Raw genomic sequence first — 21,757 nt, forward strand, 5'->3', positions numbered from 1 at the left:
TTTCTGATGTCTAATTTCCCACTACTAAAAACAGCACAGAAAAATGTTCAAAGTGCTAGGGATGGAAGCCGGTAACTAACAGACTCTGCCAATATAACCATGTGGCCTAAGTCCTTTGATTTTGTTTTCAACTGGGATCCTGCAGGCAGCTAGCAACATACTCTGACAAAGCCCTTTTAGGCTTTATCAGAACATTTTAGCAAGAAGTGATCTATTTCTTTGGACTTTTAAATTTCTCTTTCTAACTTTTGAATGTACTTCTGTCCCATGGTAATTACCTTCTGTTTTTTCCTTTCCTTCTCCTTCACTCTTTCTCTCCTCTCCCCTCTAAGAGAGTAGAAATTTAGTACGGAAGAGGTCCTAAAGTATTAGGGCATTGCCTCATGTCTTCTTCCAACTGAAAAAATTCATAGGGCAGGGCAGATTCTTCTCCAAATAGTGTTTTCTGTTAGCTCCAAAGTACTAAAGGGAGCTTAGAAGGCATCAATTTCCAAGTCAGTTTCAGACAGGAATGTTTTCCCAACATAGCTAACAGGTAGACTTCTGCCTGAACACTTCCCATGATAGGAAGTTCCCTGCTTGATGAGACTGCTGATTCATTTTTGGCCAGCTTTGCATATTACTTCTACGGAGATAAAATTAGCCTTGCAGATATTTAAGCCAATTGTCCCAAGTTCTGCCCTCTAGGTCCGCACAGATCAAGTCAAACTGCCCCCACCTGACAGCCCTTCCAATCTTGGAACATACATATCAGGCCTTCCAACAATCTTTTTTCCTCTAGTTTCTGCCATGGTTCACAGGGTGACTGGATACAGCTATCCTTGTGGACTATACCCGCTCCTTAACACCTGACTCAAATTCCAGTTTCTTGACCTCTTGATATTTAAAATACATCTCCACAATTTTTCAAATTCTTTTCGGCTTACATCCTCCGGCTTTCATGTTTGTACAAGCCGCTTATATCAAAACTGGGTGTCTTTACAAGTTTCTACCAAACATCGCTAGTTTTCAGCAGTTTGTGTCTAATATGTTATGGCAGCTTAGCAGCAAAAACATCAGGAGGAATCTCACGCAGGGTGCACGGGCTTCTGAAATCTCCCTCCACTCCCCTGTCTCTCCCTTCCTGACGTCATCCTCACTTCCTCTGCTGACTGAAAGCTAATTCTACTAATCTCAGAAGCAAAGGTCTGCTCATCCTCAGATGTGAAAGGCTCAGCCTGCCTTGAAGGTAAATTATCCCAGCAGAGTCTGATCCTTCTTTCCCTGAAACAATGGAATTTTCACCACATTGCTACAGTACATAATAATAACGGTAACCGCCTCCATATAATTGTTAAACACTTTACATGATCTCACTTAAATCCTACCTTAACCTCATGTGGTAAATAGTATTATTCCTTTTGTACATGTGAAGAAACTGAGATTTCAAAAGGTTAAGTAATTAAGAACTTTTTCTAAGGAAGAATAGGCTATTATTGGCAAAGCTAGCACTTAAACCTACATTTTGTAAAACTCCAAAGTTAGTGCACTTAACATGTATACTAAATGTCTCCTCAAGATTTCCATATCCTTCACCATCTTGCCTGTTGTTTTCTGCCTAAATTCCATTTAAAAATAGTATTCCTTTAAAAATATGGCCTTCTAAATGAATAGTCCCTTAGGTGTGAAAACAAGGAAGTAATTGAAGATTGTAAATCTGGCCAACAGATGTGCTTGACTTGCTCATCCATTGTTTTTCATAAAAAAGCAAAACAAAACATGTGCTGTGCATGTATATAGAGGTTATTAAGAGTTTACGAGCCCTTTCCCATATATTATCTCATGTGAGCCTCAGGAAAGTCAGGTGACATAGGCAAGACAGGTACTTGCAACTTACGCAGGTGGGTGTTAACATGCTCTTAGAAACTAAGTGACTTGTGCAAGATTCACAGATAAGCAGTGAGTTCTCTTTCCAGGGTCCAACAAAAGCTATCTTTCAAAGTGTTCCTGAAATCTCACCACCTTCTGAGTTGATGAATAGGAGAGCAACATGATCTTAGTTTGGCTTCTCTAGAAGAAAAGAGCATTTCCAGGGAGGTGTAATTTCAGGGAAGCAGGAATGAAAGAAATGGAGAGTGAGACAGAGAAAGAGAGGAAATACAAGGCAATTCCTGAGCTGGCCACAGTTTTGAAATAAGCTGAGTGCTGTGTATCACAGGACATTTTCAGAGAGGCTGTTTGAAGCTACTGTGTGTGTCCCAGGGCAGGGAAGGGAAAAGAACGAAAATGTACCACTGGCCTCCATTGCCCAGGATCAAAGTTCAGGTCCCAGGGTATTAAGTCACCAACACTTCCTCATATATATATGTGTGTTTGTGTGTGTGTATATATATATATGTATGGGCACACAGTGGGTCTTTCGGGAAAGCAGAGAAGGCAAGGTCCTGTCAGGTCATACATGAGAGTGACATGAGGGACCAGTGGCAGCCATGGAGGGGGTCTGCCTGGTCCACAAGGCCCGGGTCCACCATGACACGACCTTTTGCCACAAAGGTGGCAAGAGACCTTAATAGAACTCCTCTCTGTGGCCTACAAGAATGCATTTGGTGTCAAGGCATTTTCCTGGAAAGTCACCAGGAACAATGAGCAGTTGGGTGCATGGTCTCAAATGAGGATGGTGATGAACTACTCCCTGATGAACCCACTTCAAGGACACCACCCCTACCCCACCTTAGAACTGATGAAGCCCTTCTTTATGCCTACATTATTCTTCACATGAGTTTATAAACATTTAACACTATTATTTATTCAGATTTTTTCCTCTCCTAGAGAAGATTTTTGTGAGGTTAGAGTAGTGCTGATTCATTAATTCAATAGTTTATTGAGTACCTACTATGTGCTGGGCACTATTTTAAGTGCTAGGGATAAAACAGCAATAGACACAAACCTTTAACTTTCAGAAGCTTACATTTTAGTGCGTGTGGGGAGACCAATTGTAAAAGAAGTAAAAAATAAATTGTGTTAGATGGTGATAAATGCTTTGGAGGGAAATAAAGCAAGAAAGTTGATTAGGAAGAGCAGGGGTGGGGAGTGACAATTATAGATTAACTAGGGTGTCGAGGGAAGGCTTTACCGAGTGAGTGGCATTATAGAGTGGACATGGATACTTGGGGGAAAAGTTCCAGAGACAGAGCAAAGCAAGTACAAAGGCCCGAAGGCATGCTGGGTGTTTTGCAGGAAGGGCAGGGAGGCCAGTGTGATGAAAGCACACTGAGTAAGGGACAGGGAAATGAGAGAGGAGAGTAGGTGAGGTCAGAGAGGTAACATGGAGCCACATCTTTGGTCACTGAAATGACTTTGGCTTCCAACTGAGGAGGGATGGGGAAGCAGTATGGTTTTAAGCACAGAAGTGATTTTACTACATTTCAACCAGATCACATGGGCTGAGAATAGACTGTAGAGGGACAAGTGTTGAAATTGGGAGTTAGGAGGCTACTAGGGTAACTTGGAAGAGAAATGTTGGTGGTTTGGACCAAGATGGTTGCAGGAGAAGTGGTGAGAGATGGTGTCAGTCTGGTTTAAAGATGGAAGTGACAGGATACATGATGGATTATAAAGGAGATATGAGAGAGAAAAGGAAAAAAGGTGACTCCAGGTTTTGGGCCTGAGTCAAGAAGACAGGAGGGGTAAAAAATAGGGGGAAGATTAGTAGTTTGGACAGGAAATGGCTTTTAGACATCCAAGTGGAGTAGCTGACTTGATAGTGGAGGAGTCTGAAGTTCAAGGAAAAGTTCATGGCTAGAGATACAAATTTGGGAGCAATCACTAGGACACTGAAAGCCACACAGATGGCATTGAAAGCTATGGGACTGGATAAGATCACCAAGTGAATGAACACAGATAGAAGAGGACAAAAGACTGACTCCTAGGCCACACCAACTTTAAGGAGTGAGGAGTAACCAGAAAGGAGATTCAGCAAAAGCGATCATGAGGTAGGAGGAAAACCAGAAAGAATGGTTTCTGGAAATCAAGACAAGAAAGTGTTTCAAAAGGCAGCTACTGACGAACTTGGCCATATGCCACTGATAAGAGGTGTTGAGAACTGACCTTTGGGTTTAGCAGCATGGAGATCATTGGTGATCTTGAGCAGTTCAGTGCAGCAGAGAGGGGCAAATGCTCAAACGGAAGTTTGAAAGCAAATGGAGGGGAGACAGTGGAAGCAAAAGTTATAGGCAGTTCTTTAGAGTTACGCTTTAAAGGGAAGGAGTGAAAAGAGGGTGGTAGCTGGAGGCGGAGGGAGGGTAAAGAAGTATTAAGAGCCTGTTTATTTTCCTCTTGGAAGGGTCCAGTAGAACTTACTAGAAGAACCAGGCAGGAAACGAACGTTTGTGAGAAAAATCAACGAAGTATTCCCTGGAACCAGGTTCTGCATGTACCACCTAACTGATCCACACATGGTTCCCGTATTAATGAGGAAACGTATGGTGGGAGTCAAGGTGCCTGGGTTAGGCCTCGAAGACTTAACACCTTAAAGGTTTCCGATGCAAAAGGCGTTAACAACGAGCCTGTCAAGCAGCAGAGTGCAGGTTCACTACCCATGGGCCAAGCCAAAAATGTGGTCTGGAGCCATCTTCTGAGAGGTTCATTTAGTGGGGCAGTTTTACAGAAGGCTGCGGATGTTATCATCATCAACATCATCTCATCGTTATCAAACAGCAGTTAAGTGCCTAATTTCTCTTACCACCTCATAAATTAAAATAGAGGGCCTTTTTCCCTGGGGGCGCTGACTCTGGTGACGAGTAGGAATAAAACCAGGCTGGAAGGTCAGAGATGGGGAAAGACGGGCGCGGGGTAGAGGCAGATGCCTCTTGCCAAACCATCCTGCCCCAGAACCCGATTTTCCCCCGCCTTCTCCAAGCGCTGGACTGGATGACTGTTTACCTGCTATTTCTTCCTCCTTTGCTCTTTGCGCCCCCTACTTCTCCTTCTGCTGTTCTGTCTCGGCGCAAGGGTGGATCTGAAGATCGCCCCGACCCCTACCTGCCTCCCCAGCGCCTGTACGCGCACGGGAAGCCGACCGAAACCCCTGAAACTCCAGCGCGGCAGAAGCCGGCGTTCTGAGCATGTGCGAGCAAGCCCGGGGGCCGGAGCGGATTCGGGCGGCCGAACCCAGGTCGCTGCCCTAAGCGCCGCTCGAGAGCACTGTGAGCGCGAGGCCGGGCGGCACTTCCCAGAGAGGTGCCCTGGCGCCCTGAGCGCAGCGGCTGCGCCCTGCCCTCCGGGCGTGGGCTAGCTGGCCGCGTGTGCCTGGCTGCTTGACGCGAGGACGAGCCAATCAGGGCCAGCGGCCCTGGCTGCCATGTGACGGGCGAGGCGGCTCCTTTCCCCAACGCGGCCAGAGGGAGGAGAGAACCGGGGCTCGCCGCGAGCCTTCGAGAGCAGCGGCCGCGGAGGAGGCGGCGGCGGCGGCACAGTCTCGAGCCAGCCGCGCGCGCATCCCCGGGCGCCCTGCGCGGCGGAGATCTCGACGGGCCGCGGGAGCCCAGGACGGGACTGGACAAAGCAAGATGGCAGGAATCTTAGCCTGGTTCTGGAACGAGAGGTTTTGGCTCCCTCACAATGTCACCTGGGCGGACCTGAAGAACACGGAGGAAGCCACCTTCCCGCAGGCTGAGGACCTCTATCTCGCCTTCCCGTTGGCCTTCTGCATGTTAATGGTACGGCTCATCTTCGAGAGGTAAGACGGGCTGGAGCGCTCCTCCCCTCCCCCTACACACACACACACACACACACACACACACACCACGGAGGAAGCCACCTTCCCGCAGGCTGAGGACCTCTATCTCGCCTTCCCGTTGGCCTTCTGCATGTTAATGGTACGGCTCATCTTCGAGAGGTAAGACGGGCTGGAGCGCTCCTCCCCTCCCCCTACACACACACACACACACACACACACACACACACACCCTCGCGCGCACACCCTCGCGAGCGCTCCTCCCCTCCCCCTACACACACACACACACACATACACACACACCCTCGCGCGCACACCCTCGCGAGCGCTCCTCCCCTCCCCCTACACACACACACACATAAACACACACACGCACACCCTCGCGCGCACACGCACACTCGCGTGCTCTGTGGCGCACGCACCCGCGCCCCCGGCGCTCGCGCTTACGCCTCCCAACCTTTGTGTTCGGGACCCCTCAGGCTGACCCCTCAGCCTGGCTGCGGTTCTGGGAGCCGGAGCGGGTCTGGCTTGCCTCCGGATTTCCTCCGGGGCGCTGGGGAGGGCCCGCGGAGCACTTGGGTAGCCCCCCGCACTCCTCCTTGGCCCGCGCTCTCCTCCTCGCGGAGAGGGCGGGCGAACAAAGGTGAGCGACGGCCGGCCTTGGGACGCGCCACACTCCGCCGGGCTGGTCCCTCTCTGCCCCGCGGGCACGCTGCGCTGCCAGGCAGCGCTTCCCTGCCGAGCCTTGTCGCCACCTACCTGACAGCCAGGAACGTTCCGGACGCGCGGCCCGGAGGGCAGAGGAACCGCGCACACTTCCAAATGCTTTCACCCGGGCGCACGGATTGCCCGGACTGTGCTTTGGAGAAATTCACCAGGGACTCCTTGGCTTATGGCCGCTGTTTGGCTTCCATCAGTGACACTGAGTATCAGGACCACAGTGCTGGGAAATAAGTGACAATAGTTTGTAGGTTTCCAGGACTTCGGGCCGTTAGCGATTTATTTCCAGGACGGGTGTGCAGCCTGCAAAATGGTGATATTAAATTGATAGATGTTTCCTATGAATTTTAATAAACATAAACTTTAATTTGGTACCAAAACACAAACAATTTTAAAGAATTAACATTATTGTTTGTATGATTGCCAGATTTGGTTGGGTAGCTCCTTTGTGTCATAAACAAACTTGTGTTACTCACTGAATCAGTCTTAGTCACCAAACTAGATTGTGCCTGCCACGCACTCTCCGGGTGCTATTGAAACAAAACCGGGAAGGCAACACACACTTCTTTTTCTCAACTGAAAACCTCAACCTCCCATTCCTCTCCCCTCCCCCGTCCCCCATTCATCAGTAGAGGCTGAACTTCTTAGATCACAGAGTATAGATTCCACTTATCACTTCCACTCCACCTCTCCTCCTCTACCCCCAACTCACCTTGGTCTTGTTTCTTAAGCTTTTGCTCTGTTTTTTGGTGTTTCTGTTTGTCCAAAGCCACTCTTGAGGATGGCAGAATTTGTCTTTTGTGTCATTTGTTGCTGGGAATGGCAACAGACAATGCTTCATGGGAACAAAAGGTATCTTTTGTTTAAGGAAGGTGTATTTTTCAACGGGTAGTATTGTTGCTTGAGAACTAAGTCAGCTGTTCACATGCAGAGATTGACGTGCAGAGAGGAACAGATTTAAAGACCTATTTTAAAATGATTGGAATCTAGCACAGATACGTCATTGATCCTCTTCAGCGCTGAGACTTACTGTGAGAAAGTGGGTGTGTTGTGTTTGCAGGGTTAGAGTTGCTTTGTAGAGCAGATGTTTACTTACAGAAAATGGGAACTCATATCTGACCTTGCAATCTGTCCAAAAAGAGGCTCTTGGGAACACAGGGTGCTCTGTGGCGACTCATAGTAGGGTTTCCACACAGTTGCCGAATGACATCTGATCAATTCTGGCTGATCAGGTCTGGCTGGCCTCACTTTTAGTTGGCTAATGCGTTTTGAAAGAGATGTGTAGTCCTATGTTTTGGAAAACAAAACCATGTCAGCTATTGACCTGTGGGCAGAAAGCTGATTCCAGGCTGTTCATTTGGTTGGAAAAAATGCATGTTAGAGAATGGAGATAGCTTTGTACTTTGACTTTCTCTGCTTTAAAAAAAAAAAAAAAGCTAATTTCACGGTTGCAGACTGGAAGTTCGTTTTTCCTCTTCCTGAACATCTTTTTCTGCCTTTGCACAATCCCATGACTTAGAATTTACACAAAGGGGTCAGCTGCCTTCAACTATCAGTCACAGCAAATGTCCTCATATTGATACATAGAGAGTTGGTGGGTTTCTTTCAGGTCATTGATCCAAATTGAAGTGATTTAATAGCCTGTATGGAAAGTGAAAGTTTATGATTAATGTTCAGCATAATAATCCAATATGGCCCATATACCACAGGATGCTACTGACTTTTGGAAGGGTGTCTATTTCTTTCTGTAGTAGTGACAGGTCTGTCTTTAACCATTCAGGACTCTCTCACTTCTCTGAAAATCCAAGGGTATAGTTGTATCCAGAATTACAAGTTCTGCATGTTTCTCCTCTTCTCAAACCTAAATGACACATTCTGGTATCCAACCTGTGGCCTTCATTTCAGCACCCATCAAGGACCTGAATCAATATAACTGAACCAAGCGATATTGTTGGCAGGGGTATGACTCACTTTCGGTACCCTTCTCACATGTTGTGCGTAAATGTTTTTCTTTTGCAGTATTCTGTAACGTATAACATGATTTTATTTACTTTTTTTTTTTTGTGGTATGCGGGCCTCCCTCTGCCGTGGCCTCTCCCGTTGCGGAGCACAGGCTCCGGACGCGCAGGCCCAGCGGCCATGGCTCACGGGCCCAGCCGCTCCGCGGCATGTGGGATCCTCCCAGACCGGGGTGCGAACCCGGTTCCCCTGCATCGGCAGGCGGACGCGCAACCACCGCGCCACCAGGGAAGCCCCTATAACATGATTTTAAAAAGCTGGTTGTAAATCTCTTTGAAAAATGAAATGATTTGTAATAGGAAATCATTCCCCCAGGATTCTATTCCTTTTATGCTCCTATTGTCATTTATTTCAGAGCTGAGAACATATCTATGAAATAGCTGATTATCCAAGACCTTGATTTCTATTAGATGGGGGTCTTTAATGCCCTTGTTGAGGCAAAAATTGTGAATTTGAATTCATTCTCCTCAGTCTTATGTATTTCTCTCTGTAAAGAGAAGCACTAAAGAATTAATTGAATCGGGCTTTGCCCATTTGGGCAGTCCTACCTTCCCATTTTCACCCCCACTGTTTGGGTGTTGGCAATGAAGGCACTGGTGGCCAGAACAATGCCATGTTATAGTACCATATGGACAGCAATATGAATGTCCAGCATGATTGGTTAAAAATGGAGCAGCCTAAATTCAGTGACTTTTTGCTGATTCTGTGAACAGCCCAAAGTCTGGTGGTTTTTACATTAGTCTTTAAACTACAATTAGCTCTGGGTAGGGACCAGAAGGGCCACCATAGATATTACCTGATTGACTGAGTAAAATATCTGTTTTTTAAAAAAAATAATTGGATGGTTTCTCCTAGAATGAAAATTGTAGTGTATACCGTTATGTTGTTGGCTTGTTGACAAGGAGCAAAATATTATTTAATAATGTAGCATTGTCTTCTTTTTGATGAATTTTCTTGATTTAATTCTTGTTTAGGCTCAGTGAGCCATCCTCTGGAGTTATACTTAATGCTTCTTCTAAATTCATTAAAAAAATGTGTGTTGCTTTGGTATTCATAAATGTGGGATTAAAGTTCTGCTGAATTTCTATTTGGGAATAAAAATGTTTTGAGTTATTATTACAAAAGATAACATTAATGCATTTTCTTCCTTGTGGGTTTAGGAGAGAGATGCAGGAAGTACTGATTGAGAATCGGAACATTCGCATTCTAGTCAGTCTTACCTCACACTGGGGCAGCCACCTAATTTCTCTTTGCCTTATTTTCTCATTTATGCAGTGAAGCAGATGGCCTTTGTAATCCAAGATTGCTTGCACTTTCCCAGTTATCTGATTCCTATAGGGATATATTTGAAGCTTACTAATTGTTATCTCATGAAACTTTGAAGCAGGCTAAATGTTATTTTTTTGCAGGTAGAAATAAGTCATCTAAGAATAAAGAGATTTTTTTTTCATACAAATATCCTAGCTAATGGTTCTGTTTCTTGTATTTTTCAGTTATGATTTGAGTTAAAAGAATCATTTGGGCTATTATCATTTGTGATCCAAATAGCGACACTCTTTCAGAATAACCAACAAAGAAGATTCTCCAGAGAAAGCAATTGCTCTCTTTCCTCAGACCTTTTTTAGATGGATCCCAGAGTAGATCTGCATCTCTTGTGATGTCTGGGTAAGAAATGAGCAGCTCATTCCTGTCAGGTTGGTTCTTCAAGTGCCAAGCTACGTGAGAGCTGTCATTCTTCAGAGGCTGACACCAGTCTTGCCTGGCTCATTCAGCCAAGTAATGACCTCCTGCCACCAAATCCTCAGAGAACAACAGTGTCTCAGTTGTATCAGAGGGAATGTCTGGCCAGTGGGTCAGTTTTTATCATGGGTTTACTTAATAGCTTTGCCTTAGCAGCAGCCTTGGGTGAGGCCGTTGAGGAGAGGAGAGGAGAGGACAGAGAGAAAACGAGTGAGAATGTATTTCTGATGGTTAGAGGAGAGAGGGGAGGTGTGAGTGAATGACTGCCAGGAAAAAGTGGGGTGTCAGGTGTTTCATAACTGAAGGATGTTCCTGTAATGTAGCTTGTAATGGAGGCTGATATTGTCAGATATATTTTAGAAGACTGGAGTGTGCAATGGACTGAATGTTCATGTGCCCTCAAAATCCATAAGTGGCAATCCTTATTCGTAAGTTGCAAATGCCAAGGTGATGGTAGTAGGAATTGGGGACTTTGGGAAGTGAATAGGTCATGAGGGTGGTGTCTCATATATGGGATTAGTGCCTTTATAAAAAAGACCCCAGAGAGCTCCCTCACCCCTTCCATCATGAGGACACAGTAAAAGGATGGCTGTCTGTGAAGCAGGAAGATTGCCTTCCCCAGACACCAAATCTGCTGGTGCCCTGATCTTGGACTTCCCAGTCTCCAGAACTATGAGAGAGAAATTTCTGTTATTTATAAGCCGCCCAGCCCACGATATTTTGTTATAGCAGCCAGAATGGCCCAAGATGGAGTACTTGAGAACAACTTGCATACAAACATGGTTTTTTCATGCAATCCATCCTGGATGTTTAACTCCATAAATGTACCTTTTTTGCTTGTTAAATGATCGTGTGATTCAGATTAAAACTACAGATACCTGCTTTGCCAGACTGGTGTAAGAGGCAAGAGTTTGGGTCAGACACAAACAGGTTGACGCCTACAGTTTCTGACTGGGGTAGAAAAATTGGATTACAATGGTTGTTTCATTGGAAAACAACCTAAAATCAAAGGGGTGGTATTCTCTGCAGAACTTTGGTACAGCCTTCTTATCTTGCAAAATAAGAGGTTTGTATTTACAGGGTGCAATAGTGTAGTTATTTGTAATAGGTTGATTTGTGGATAAAAGACATGACATTACTCTTAACGGGCAGCACCTTAGAATAGTGGGGAAGGCAGGTAAGATAACTTTAAATGATCACAAATGATTTAATGTCATCAAGGACTGATGAAATTAACACCCTGAGTTCACTTAATGACTTTTCTGTTGAAAGTATTTGAATTCTCCATGGACAGGGTTAGATTTTTTCCTCAATTCCAGTCCCAAAGGTATTTCAGAAGTGTTTTGTCTTCTGTGATGGGGAAGGGCAGGTGGCCTTGGCAAGATAATGGAGTTTCAGATGAATTTCTTCCATCATCAGACCAGTCCCATGGCTTTATAGGAGATCACTGCACCTGCCTCAGGCTTTCTTTACCTGTTTTACTCACCTGATAGCACTTCGTTGGTGAGCACTAGAATCTCAGTCCCTGTTGTACATAGGAGATTTTAAATGTTTATTACATGCACTTAGCATTCCTTCCTCCATCACCAAGCAAACCAGATTTTCTAAAGCTGTTGGTCATCTATTTCTTACAAAGCCATGACCCTCGAAATTATATTGTTTTTTTCCCCTCCCATCTTCATTTGATCAATTTATTTCTTAAGCACTTTTTTTTTTTTTTTTTTTTTTTTTTTTTGTGGTACGCGGACCTCTCACTGTTGTGGCCTCTCCCGTTGCGGAGCACAGGCTCCGGACGCGCAGGCTCAGCGGCCATGGCTCATGGGCCCAGCCGCTCCGCGGTATGTGGGATCTTCCAGGACCGGGGCACGAACCCGTGTCCCCTGCATCGGCAGGCGGCCTCTCAACCACTGCGCCACCAGGGAAGCCTTCTTAAGCACTTTTGAGTCAGGATACCAAAGTTAACAAATTTTGTTTGCTAGTAACTAGTGTGCCACTTAATGTTGTTAGGGGGGCATTTTTTCTTTCTTTTTATTTGTAAAAATAAGAGGTTAGCACGATTGCCACTCATATTACAAGGATCCTTCTGTATTAGTGATGCCCTGAAAATCTTTATGCCTAAAGTTATTCTTTGGTCCCTTCTTTCCCACATCCCTTCTTTTAAAAAAATGATTTCATAAGCTCTTTTGTCATCACTTTTTCTTGCCATCATAGTCTCTGTTGACTTCTCCAAATGCCTGTGCTATGGCCTGATTGAATACAAAATGGTGATTCTCACAATGTCTTTTTCGGGGTACTGCCATGGATGATGGCGTGCCCAGGGCATGTGGTCTGAAGTTGTAACTTGGAGCTCACCATTTGTTTTATGTTGGACTACTGCAAGTGACTACAGTTTTTAGTTTTAATTTAAAAAATAACAACTAATATTTATTTCCTAGTATGAGTTTATTACTTTACATAGTTTACATCATATAATCCTCTTACAAGCCCTGTGTGGTAGATATTAATTTTCCCAATATTTTACAGATGATACTAAGGATAGAAAATTTAGGAAATGCACCTAACTTTACACAGCTTAAAATAACAAGGTAGGCATCTAGAACCAGGTTTCTTGATCTCCTAATAATTTCTTTGATCTCCTATTTTAAAGCAAGTATAATGAGCTCATACTGTATACATATATGTGGTTTTATATGCAGCCTTTTGCTATGTAATGATATAATCTGAACATTTTCCATGTAATTAAACTTATTCAAAAGTGTTTTCAGTGGCTGCACGTTATTCTATGCTTTGGATATGCCGTAATTCATTTCACTAGTCCCCCTATTATTGTTGGATACTTAGGCTGTTTCCAGTTTGTGTATATAAATCTTTCAATTGCTGATGACTTCCTAAGGAATGTTTCCCAGAAGTGACATTTCTAAGCCCAAAGATAAATATTTTAGTGTTTTTGATAGATACAAATCACCAAATTGGTTTTGGGAAAGATTATATTCATTTGTATTTCCTTATTAGCATGCAGATTATTACTATTCGAGGAAATCTTTCTCTTTGAAAGTTGAAAAAAATGTTACTCTTGTAATGTGTGTTTTATGTTACTCATGATGAACGTATTTCAAATATTTATTAATCACTTGTATTTCACTTTCTGTGAATTCATGTGTTTTTTCCTACTGGGATGAGCTTCTCAACTTTTTGGGTAGGAAATGGTGGCCTTTGATTTTTTTTTAAATCGGAATGGTTTCGTATTGTCTGTTTCTCTAGTCATGTGTTTATACTCACTTCTTTCTGCCTCCTGCCTCTCCTCCACAACCTAAGTCCTCATCATCAGGAAGGAAGCTTCTCAGATTCTATTAATACATACTGGAAAGGATACATGCAGGAGGATGAAGTAGATAATATCCTGACTTTATTATGGAAGATGAGGCAGAGAGAAAGGGCTTGGAATAAGTTTCAGGGATTAAGAATGAATGGGTTTTGGGACTTCCCTGGGGGCGCAGTGGTTAAGAATCCACCTGCCAATGCAGGGGACGTGGGTTGGATCCCTGGTCCGGGAAGATCCCACGTGCCGCGGAGCAGCTAAGTCTGAGCGCCACAACTACTGAGCCTGCACTCTAGAGCCCGCAGGCCACAACTACTGAGCCCACGCACCACAGCTACTGAAGCCCGTGCGCCCTAGAACCTGCACGCTGCAACTACTGAGCCCATGCACCGCAACTATTGAGCCCTCATGCTGCAACTACTGAAGCCTGTGTGCCTAGAGCCCATGCTCTGCAACAAGAGAAGCCACCGCAATGAGAAGCCTGCACACCGCAACGAAGAGTAGCCCCTGCTCGCCACAACTAGAGAAAGCCTGCGCACAGCAACAAAGACCCAATGCAGACCAAAATAAATAAATAAATAAATAAATAAATAATTAAAAACAAAACTAAAAAAAAAAAAGAATGAATGGATTTTTATGAAGGAAAACTCAGAGATAGTGCCTAAACACCTTTATATTGTTTCTCTGAACATTTGGATAAAAGCGACTTATTAGACTAAACATTAGGGAAATGCAAATCACCCCACAAGCATTAGGATGGCTACTATAAAAAATAGAAAAGAAAAGAAAATAACAAGTGTTGGTCATGATGTGGAGAAATTGGAACTCTTTGCCTTGTTGGTGGGAATGTAAAATGGTACAGCCACTGTGGAGAACAATATGGAGTTTCCTCAAAAAATTAAAAATAGAATTACTGTATGATCCAGCAGTTGCATTTCTGGTATATGCCCAAAAGAATTGAAATGCGGGTCTCAAAGAGATATTTGTGTACCTATGATCATAGCAATATTATTCACAATAGCTAAAAGGTAGGAGCCACCTAAGTGACCGACAGGTGAATGGATAAACAAAATGTGGTATATACATGCAATAGGATATGATTTAGCCTCAAAAAGGAAGGAAATTCTGACACATGTTACAACATGGATGAACCTTAAAGATGTTATACTCAGTGAAATAAGCCAGTCACAAAAAGACAAACACTGTAAGATTGCACTTATGTGAGGTAACCTGAATAGTCAAATGCATAAAGACAGAAAGTAGAATGGTGGTTGCCAGGGGTTGGAGAGAGAGGGAAATGGGGAGTTATTGTTTCATGAGTATTCTCATGTACTTTCATCAGTTTTGCAAGATGAAAGAGTTCTGGAGATCAGTGGTGGTAATGGTTGCACAGTGTGAATGTACTTAATGCCACTGAACTGTACACTAAAAATGTTTAAGATGGTAAATTTTATGTGTATTTTACCACAATTAAAAATAATAATAATAGAAAAAAAGAAAATTCACTGACTAAAGAAAAAGTCATTTTCTAGAAATACCTGATTTCATTTTCTAGACTTGACAGTTTTCTAGTTATTAATAAATATCACTTCCATGAAGGGTGATGGAAGGAAGGTTGAAGGCCAGAGAGCACTTAAGTACCCTGGGCCTTTTTTGAAAGGCACTTCAACCAAACAACCTCCTTCAATCTATTTATCGATATAACAATTTAATAATTGGCATGTCCAGAAAAGGAGAGCAAAGTGTCTTTGGAAAAGCACACTGTATAGTTTCAGAGGATCCCTTGGACTAAAGTAAAGGCATCCTAGTGAGTTCACAATCCATTTAAAGCAAACCAGGAAGATAGGATAAAATTCTAGTAAAGCAAGTGACCTAGGCCAGAGATACTTCCAATGGAAGCTTTTGCCATGGAAGAAGAGCAGATCTGACCTTCCTCTCTATTTTTCGATTTAATTGCACAACCATTTTTGTAAGCAAATGATTTAAACGCCTGAAAATTTGAACATGGTTTTTCCTTAAATGCTGTATGCTATAAGGCAATCGATTGTAAGCAGTGGCAAGTATATTATTGAAAAGTAGTTTTCAAAGTTGCATTGTACAAAACACAACTTTCTATGATTCATTTATGAGAATTTGGGCAGGTTTTTGTTTTTGTTTTTTTTTAAGGAGGACTTTCTTTTCCTCACTACTGGTCTTCAAAGTGAACTTCTTTCAGACCCCACTCCTGCTTCCTATTCCTACTTTTGCTTTTATTTCCTCACAGTTGGCTTGTGGGGGTTGTTTTTGGCAGGGGTGGAGCTGGAGACACCCAGATGGTTGTTGTTATTTTTTTTAAGGTGTACATGTGTTAATTTTAATTTTTTTTAACATCTTTATTGGAATATAACTGCTTTACAATGGTGTGTTAGTTTCTGCTGTGTAACAAAGTGAATCAGTTATACATACACATATGTTCCCATATCTCTTCCCTCTTGCGTCTCCCTCCCACCCTCCCTATCCCATCCTTCTAGGTGGTCACAAAGCACCGAGCTGACCTCCCCGTGCTATGTGGCTGCTTCCCACTAGCTGTCTATTTTACACCCGAATGTTTTTTTCATTGCAGGGAAAGATACATTCCTTTACTAGCTGGCCTTTTTCACACAGTGACCTAGGAATAACATTTGTTTGCGACTTGCCAGTGCCTATATAAATGCCACATCTTATCTCTGAGGTTTTCAGGTTACAAAGCTATTGTTGCTGTCCTGAAGCTGTAACTGTGATTCTTTTTTTCCCCCTCCCTTACTCCTCTCTTCTTTTCTCTCTCTCTCCCTCGCCACCTTCATTTCTTCTGCCTCTCATTGTTACAGATCCTTTAGCAACACAGGGAGGTTTAGTTTAGAGAGCAGAGGAACAGCACAGAGTTAAGAGTGGGGGAGAGAGGCAAAGAAAACCAGCAAAAATCTTGTCCAGGGACACAGTTTGGCAAGTATCAGAGTAAAAGCTGCCAGCTAGTCTAAGTGGCTCTGTAGATCACCATTTCAAAGCAGAATAAAGTCACTTGGTGCTCTAAGCAGAGTGGCAGTTTTGGACACAATAGCTTGACTGAAGGAAAATTGAGAATCAGTCACTTAGGCATGCTGGAGATTAAGAGAATATAAGGGCGTTGTGTGTCAGTGGGAGTGTGGATATCTTTGAGTGCGTGGATACACTGGAGGGTGACAGTGCATTTAAATTATGTTACTGTTGTGTACTTTTATAGGACTTAATTAGAAATGTGTATTCCTTAAGATACTATTATGCCACCTAACTTGAGTACAGCAGATTGGTTTTAGGTTTTAATGGAATTCATGTAAAATGATACCCCATTAAAAAAAAAGTATTTGTGTTTGGTTTCAGAAAAAAAAAAAAAGAAATGTATATTCCTAACTAGAATTAAAAGGAAAATGGATGGGGTATCAGAAAGACTGGAAACTTGGGTTTAAATCCAAGCACTGCCTTTTCTCAGCTATTCAGTAGTGAACAGAATACTCTGAAATTTGGTCTTCTCACTTATAAAATGGGGAATGTGGCTACTTTGTGATATTAGAAGACTATCTGCAAAAATGTAGTTGAAAGAGACTCAACTGCTTCCTAAAAATATACATTGTGTAAAAAATAATTGACAACATGGTACACTACAGTATTTAGTATGACTGAGAAATAATATTCTGTAATGTGATTTCATGTGTTGGGTATGTGTTTTCTGGGGCAGGGGGTGGGTTGGGAGAGGGTATGGCTTATAGAAGCAGTAGAATCTGTTTATGTATTTGATCCTGGAGCTGGAGGATTTACTTGTTCTGTTGAAGAGTACATATTTAGAGTTTTAAAGAGGCATTGAAGCCCCAATCTCTTCAGCGGTATGCCTATTTAGGGAGGAGAATGCTTCTTAGCCTTTTCTTCTCAACAGTTAATAGTGTATTGTAGGTCAGAGACTTCCTTGTATTTGGTGGCAGAAAACTATGGTAGGATTTCTAATGGTAGGATTTTAGACAAGTGATGGGCAGCTGTGTACCACTTAGAGCCTGAAGCTTTCTTAGGGGGCGCAGCCTTTAGAGAGAGCCCAGGAAGATGGTCTTCCACTAGATGGAGTTTTCTCTGGAAACTGCCTTTCAGTGGAGGGATGCCTTATGCAAATATCCCAGTCTATCTCCCATTGCCCCATCTGGCCCTGATGGTCGTTTTTTTATTGCACGTGGTCTCCAGGGAAAATTGATTGGGTATTCAACCACTGGTAATGGCAAACATCAAATTCACCATTTATATTGATTTAAGACCTAGACTGAATTCTGGCCATGTCACCTACTAGACACAGATCTAGGAGCAAACTACTTAATCTCTTCATGCTCAGTTTCCATTTGAAACTCTTAGGGTTGTTGTGAAAGATTAAATGAGATAAAGCATGCATTGCCTTTAGGGCAATGCCTAGTTCATAGAGGTGGTAATTACTTGCTCTTCAAGTTTATTGAAGGTATAGAAATGAGACTTTACCATGAGATTTCTGAAACCCTTTACTAGCATTACCTTTATGTCATGAATGTGTATGTCAGGCTCCATTCCTGCTTTCACTAGCTGGGGTTGCTGGCATAGTCATTTTGAGTTTTATTTTCCCTATTTCTCCTCTTCTGTCTCTCTCTCTCCCTTTTTTTTCCCCTCCAAGGAACATTCTGATTCTTCCAACTGTAGTCAGCAGAAAACAATCCCAGCAGGTTAGTGAAGAGCTGGGCCTTATGTATCTCATAGTCATGTAATGCACTTTGCTGAGATTGTATGTTACTATTTAGACAGCTCAGACATTTTTTTTTTTCTCATAAGAGCCTCCCAGAGAAAGGAAAGCCTTGAGACTGATGTTTATTGATTTCTTTCAGAATTTTAACCCTCGTGGATTGTCTTAATTTTATCCTTAAGAAGAAAGAAATTCAATCTAGTGTCCTTGGGATCATACTTGTGAAGATGCAAACGTTCAAAATTAGCTGAAAATAATAAATATGTGTATTTTTTTCCTTAAGAGAAACAAATCTACACCCCCAAATTTGAACTTCCTTTGGTATGAATACGGCTAACGTAGCCTGACCAAGTTAGTTCAGAAGGGGGTTGTACCTGATTTCTACTAAAGGCACTTTTCCAGCTCTGCACAGCTTAAGCATATCATTCTTAAGTACGCGATTTGCTGTGTAAATAGATTAACAAGCCTGCTAATTTCTGTAGGCACTGATAGAGGGCATCTTAGGATGATCAAATACGACATTTTTGGTGGGTTGTCTTTTAAATGAGGAAGTAAGGCAAAGATGAAACTACAATGCTGTGGAGTGACAAATTACCAAAAACTGCCTCTATTTTAATTCAGTAATAGTTTAACAGAGTCATAGATTTTCTGCTTAGAAAGGAAATTGAAAACTCGTTCATTAAAAAATATTTGAGTCTATCATGTGTTACACACCAGTGTTGTACCAAAGTAGGGGGGGAGGGGTGGTAGTGGTGGGAGAGGTCTAGCCCTGGGTGCAGGCAGTAAGGGGCTGTATTACCTACCAATAGATTTAAAAGAAAACAATAAAATTGACTACAAGTTGGTCTGCTTCTTATTAGCACCATGTGAAGCAAATTCTAAACATAGAATTGATAGAGTGAAAAAATACCCCTCCCAACCAGAGCACACTGTTCCTACCACCCCTGTCCCCCCATCTCTTGGAACACCACTGCCAGATGCTACTTCAGGGCCCAGATGTTCTGAAAACCACACTTTGAGAAATACTGGCAGAGCTAGGAATCTCTACTTCCCATTTTCTGTATCAGGACAACAAAGCCTATAGAGGTAAATGAAGTAACTTGCTCTGTGCCACCCACCCAGGTCCAGGTCCTGGGAGAGTGTGGCTGCTATGGGATGCTCACAGTGCCATTGTAGGGTGACCACCTGATCCCAGTATATCTGAAACTATCCCAGGAAACGCCTCAGCCCAGGAAAAACTGGAACAGTTGGTCACCCCACCTAATTGTTTGCTCTGTAATGCCCAAGTTGGTCTGGTTACCAGCCAGGAGTATTTCTACAATAAAAGTGGCTACTCTTCCTCTCCCTACCGGTAGATGAGGCTGGTTGTGGGGAGAAGCATCCCGGGTGGTTGAGATGTGTTGCCTGCCCCACTGTCAATGTATATTTCATGGCTTTCTAAAAAACATGTGATTGGAGGGCTCCCCGTTAAATGTGGGTTGGAGCTCCTGAGAGCAGAACTCATTCTGCAGATACCCAGGACCAGTTCTTAGTGTGGTGATTTCTCCCCAGCACGTTTGTCCTGTGTTACTGAGACCATGCACCCAGTTTTATTTTCCTCCTGCTTTCAGCCCAGCGCGGGTTAAGCGCCCACACTTAAATGGCTGCTTGCAGAATTGCAAAGGGACTGGAGAAGAGAACAAAAATAGATATACAGGTGGCCATCGTAAACTCGGCAGTTATTTCTAAGGAGTGTTCAGGAGATCAAGTGGTTTTCTGTGTGTGTATTTTTTATTCATGGCTTTGTTGAGTTGTATAAAGTATACAGCTTTCTTTTGCTAGTGGTAGGTACCTGTGGTTTATTGGAAAGAACTGGGCTCCTGAAATACACGTTGCAGTGAACTGTATCTTAGAGTTGAACGAAGGAAGTGTTAGGAGATTCCAGTGCTCTGACCTAGCCTCCCTCAGAGGCAGGCTCTCGCCGTGGGGCTGGCTCTATGCAGACAGAAGGCTTTCGCCACACTCGGTACCCGTGCTGTGCCCGTGCCCCTGCCCCCAGCCGGCCCACACCTCGGCGTAGGGTCAAGCCATCGACGATCGGGTAGAGGGCAACTAGTCACCAAACTTAAGACCAGGGCTTATCACTTCTTGTAACTGCTGTCTTCTTTTCACTTAGTGAAGATTCCACATCTTCTGTTTACCACTTAGATCCTCCTCTGCTTCTAATTGAAGGTAACCTGGGTAAACTGAATCTCCTGATTCGTTGACCCCCTGGTTTTTTGGTCTTGAGCCCCGGTTACCAGCTGTTCTGTCATTACTCACATTTCCCAGGGGAATAGTGAGTTTGAGCAAAATCCACTTAGAAGGATGGTTACTAATAAGAGCTATCACCTCCCATTGTGCTAACTTCAGTTTTTTGGTGTGTTTAAAAAATAAGTAATAAACAATATGGAATAAATGTTCTTTCTGTTTTCAAGAATAAGTTCTTAGTTTCAGATTCTTTTTTCTGGTTGAAAAAAAAGGAAATAGAGTTGGTTATTAAGTCCCACAATTATAAAACAACAGTTTATTGTTTGGCCAGCAGTTTTCCCCCTTTTGCAGAATTGAAGACGAGATAAAAATGTTGCATTAAAAGGAGAACCAAACGTGGTTAGCCTTTCTCTCCATTCCATTTTCCCAGCCAATATCTAATTCTTTACTCAGGGGTCAAATCTAAGGAATTTCAGTCCTTTCAAATTGTCTAAAGCTTTTCTGAATTAGATGCACTTAGCTGCTAGAAACTTCTTACTGCCCTATTTTTTAAAAGCCAACTTTAAAGAGTCAGGAGGCTGCTCTGAATGGGAACTGCTAAAGTAAATAGTGTATGAGGATACATTTTGGAAGTTGACACAGATTATACTTATCTTTGCAGGTGAAACTAAACAGTCTTTTTGGTCTTGAGGAGTGTTTAGATTTGTGGAGAGACTGAGAGTGAGAGGTAGAGAGAGAGAGAGCTAGAGCGAGAGAGGGAGGGAGGGAGTGACTCTTTCTCTCTGCCATATGTGTACAACAAAAGGGAGCATAGAACCCTGACTTTGGCTTAAAATTCCACCTTGGTGGAACCCCAGTTCAGCTAATTCCCTAATGGGTATTTGCTGTAAACCCATCATTCAAATGTACAATCATCACTTGCTTAACAAATATTTATATGGTGTTGTTTTAAAAGTGCTTTATTTTTCTAACGTAAACTTTTTATTCTGTGTGTATAGCATACATACATAAACATGCGCAAAAGTACACGTAAAACGTACAGCTCATTGAATTATCACAACCAAAGTAAACACACCCATGCTTTCACTAATCAGAATGTGGACCTAGAAATAGAACGTTACTAGCACTGTAGAAGCTTCCTCCTTATTAGTTTTTACCCATTTTATAAATTAAGGAAAAATTATTTGCAGTGTGAAGATGAAACGCAACTTTAATTCCTAATCTATGCAGCAATACCCATTCTTCCACTTAAGGTCATTGGTTCCTTATAGAGAAA

The 21,757-nt window shown here is 42.9% G+C and overlaps 1 protein-coding gene across 4 annotated transcripts in view; it reads left to right on the forward strand.

Annotated features, from left to right (window-relative positions):
* The first annotated feature begins 5,788 nt into the window (after positions 1 to 5,788).
* CERS6 (ceramide synthase 6) overlaps positions 5,789 to 21,757 on the forward strand; it is a 360,958-nt gene continuing 344,989 nt past the window's right edge. For all 4 annotated transcript variants that reach the window (XM_024122237.2, XM_024122236.2, XM_028478753.2 and 1 more), the window contains exon 1: positions 5,789 to 5,875. In XM_024122237.2, coding sequence (XP_023978005.2) covers positions 5,847 to 5,875 — 29 coding nt within the window. In that variant the 5' untranslated portion in view covers positions 5,789 to 5,846. The remainder of the gene's footprint in view (positions 5,876 to 21,757) is intronic.

The sequence above is a fragment of the Physeter macrocephalus genome, chromosome 2, assembly GCF_002837175.3.
Source record: "Physeter macrocephalus isolate SW-GA chromosome 2, ASM283717v5, whole genome shotgun sequence".
NCBI classification, from domain to species: domain Eukaryota; kingdom Metazoa; phylum Chordata; class Mammalia; order Artiodactyla; family Physeteridae; genus Physeter; species Physeter macrocephalus.